We start from the raw sequence: 1,670 nt of genomic DNA, 5'->3' as shown, positions 1-1,670 counted from the left end.
TGTAAGTATATGGGCCAAATAGAATATCGTGAACTCTCAAACCGTGGTGCACCATCAGTGTTGAAAATTGTTGTAGCGTAGCTGTATCTTTCGTTTGCAGGTAAATTTCTTATAAATGTTCTATAATATTTACCATCAAAAATATCTCTTATTTTTCCATCAAATAATCTTTCCTTTACAATATGATCATAATATTTTTCATTTTCTTCTATTAAAAGTTTGATATTTTCCGTCGGATCAATAATTATAAAAATATTTGGGGACGATGGATTATTCAGATCAATTATCTCAGAGCACACGCTGCAAGTAATAAAGGATTTAAAATCTTGTATTCTTCCAACATAAGTACAGCACTTCGGACAAATTCCATGAAACTCTGATCGACTTTTTGGATTCAGAATATTGTCCAGTATCCAACGTGTATCGGGTAATATTGGACGAGGAAACATTATGTTAATAAGTCGGAATAGATCAGAAATTTCACTTAAAGATGACTTATACTTCAAGGCGTGTTCAACAATCATTAAAAACAATTCACCTGGTGATTTATTCGGAGAAATGTCAATACAATCTTGAAAATCTTTATTTAACACCAGATCTTGCAATTTACGTGATTGATTAACATTTTTTTCACTACTCTCATCTCTTAAATCATTTATTAAATCTGTATCCAATTCCATGAATTCATTTCTCGTACAGTGAATCTAGAAAAATATTTCTTAATTTTACCATATATATGTACATGTATATACATATATGTATATTAATATTAATAAAATTATTGTTAGAAATTTATTGATATACTAAATATTATATATTTGCTAAACATAACAATTTTATTCTACATAGAAATATTCAGAAGCTTTCCTAATGAAAAATCTCTTATAAGAACTCATACGATCTCTCTTACTATCTAAGATGTTATCTCAATAAAAAAAATATTATGTTCTTATATATGAAATATTGCGCACCTCGTCTTTATCTGTGGTATCAGTTTCCTTAAAATTGGAATAATCTGTTATGACTTGCATTTCATTAACAGCGTTCCTTAAGGATGAGAATGCCTCTTCAATACGATTAACCACTTCTGTATTGTTGTTTTCTCTAATAATGTCGAGTATGTTTTCGTCAACATGTCCAGTTTCCATATTTTCGTTTATCTTTAGAGTAATGTTTTCGTTGGTATTTCTATTGTCTGAAGAATTGATTTCCTGAAACATTATATTATGAAAAAATATTGTATTTAATAAGAGAAATATCTAATACATTTTGGCGACTTATGCAAATAATGTTATAAAAATAAAATGTTTCTACTAAAAAAAAATCGTATAACAAAACCATTCACAGCAAAAAAGAATCAAGAATCAAATACAATGACATATTATAAAAAAGTTCAGTTTTTCAGAGTTCTCTGCGATGAACTTGCAGAGTTCAGAGCTCCTACTTTTTCATAATTTGTTATTACAATTTTTTCCACTAATGATACAAGTCTTAAATTGTTGATATAATTATACATCAATTTTTTTATAATTATTATGTGATGTTTTTTACAATTGATTATGAGCTTAAAGTTTACATAGTTGAAACGCAACAAAAATTTTTTAAAATGTTAAATATTCTTGATTTATCAACACATATCACATTTGGCTACACTATTTCTTAATATTAAT

The 1,670-nt window shown here is 27.1% G+C and overlaps 1 protein-coding gene across 1 annotated transcript; it reads right to left on the bottom strand.

The window, feature by feature from the left end:
• Window positions 1-203: 203 nt before the first annotated feature.
• LOC139786720 (uncharacterized) lies at window positions 204-1,204 on the bottom strand. Its single transcript, XM_071725836.1, has 3 exons — window positions 972-1,204; window positions 539-704; window positions 204-300 (listed from the first exon to the last, which is right to left on the bottom strand). Exons 1-3 carry the CDS (start codon window positions 1,146-1,148, stop codon window positions 284-286), a joined length of 360 nt encoding a protein of 119 aa, XP_071581937.1. The 5' UTR covers window positions 1,149-1,204; the 3' UTR covers window positions 204-283.
• Window positions 1,205-1,670: the final 466 nt, after the last annotated feature.

This window comes from Temnothorax nylanderi, unplaced genomic scaffold (assembly GCF_030848795.1).
Source record: "Temnothorax nylanderi isolate EJ_2023f unplaced genomic scaffold, tnyl_v1.0 TNYL_tig1124_pilon, whole genome shotgun sequence".
In the NCBI taxonomy this organism is placed as follows: Eukaryota; Metazoa; Arthropoda; class Insecta; order Hymenoptera; family Formicidae; genus Temnothorax; species Temnothorax nylanderi.
This window is presented reverse-complemented; position numbering and strand designations above follow the sequence as displayed.

What these genes read in the sequence shown, in the direction of transcription:
- LOC139786720 (XM_071725836.1), bottom strand. Translation starts at nt 1,148, where the DNA reads ATGGAAACTGGACATGTTGACGAAAACATACTCGACATTATTAGAGAA. An exon ending in ATACCACAGATAAAGACGAG is followed by an intron (nt 705 to 971) that starts GTGCGCAATATT and finishes ATATTTTTCTAG; the next exon opens with ATTCACTGTACGAGAAATGA.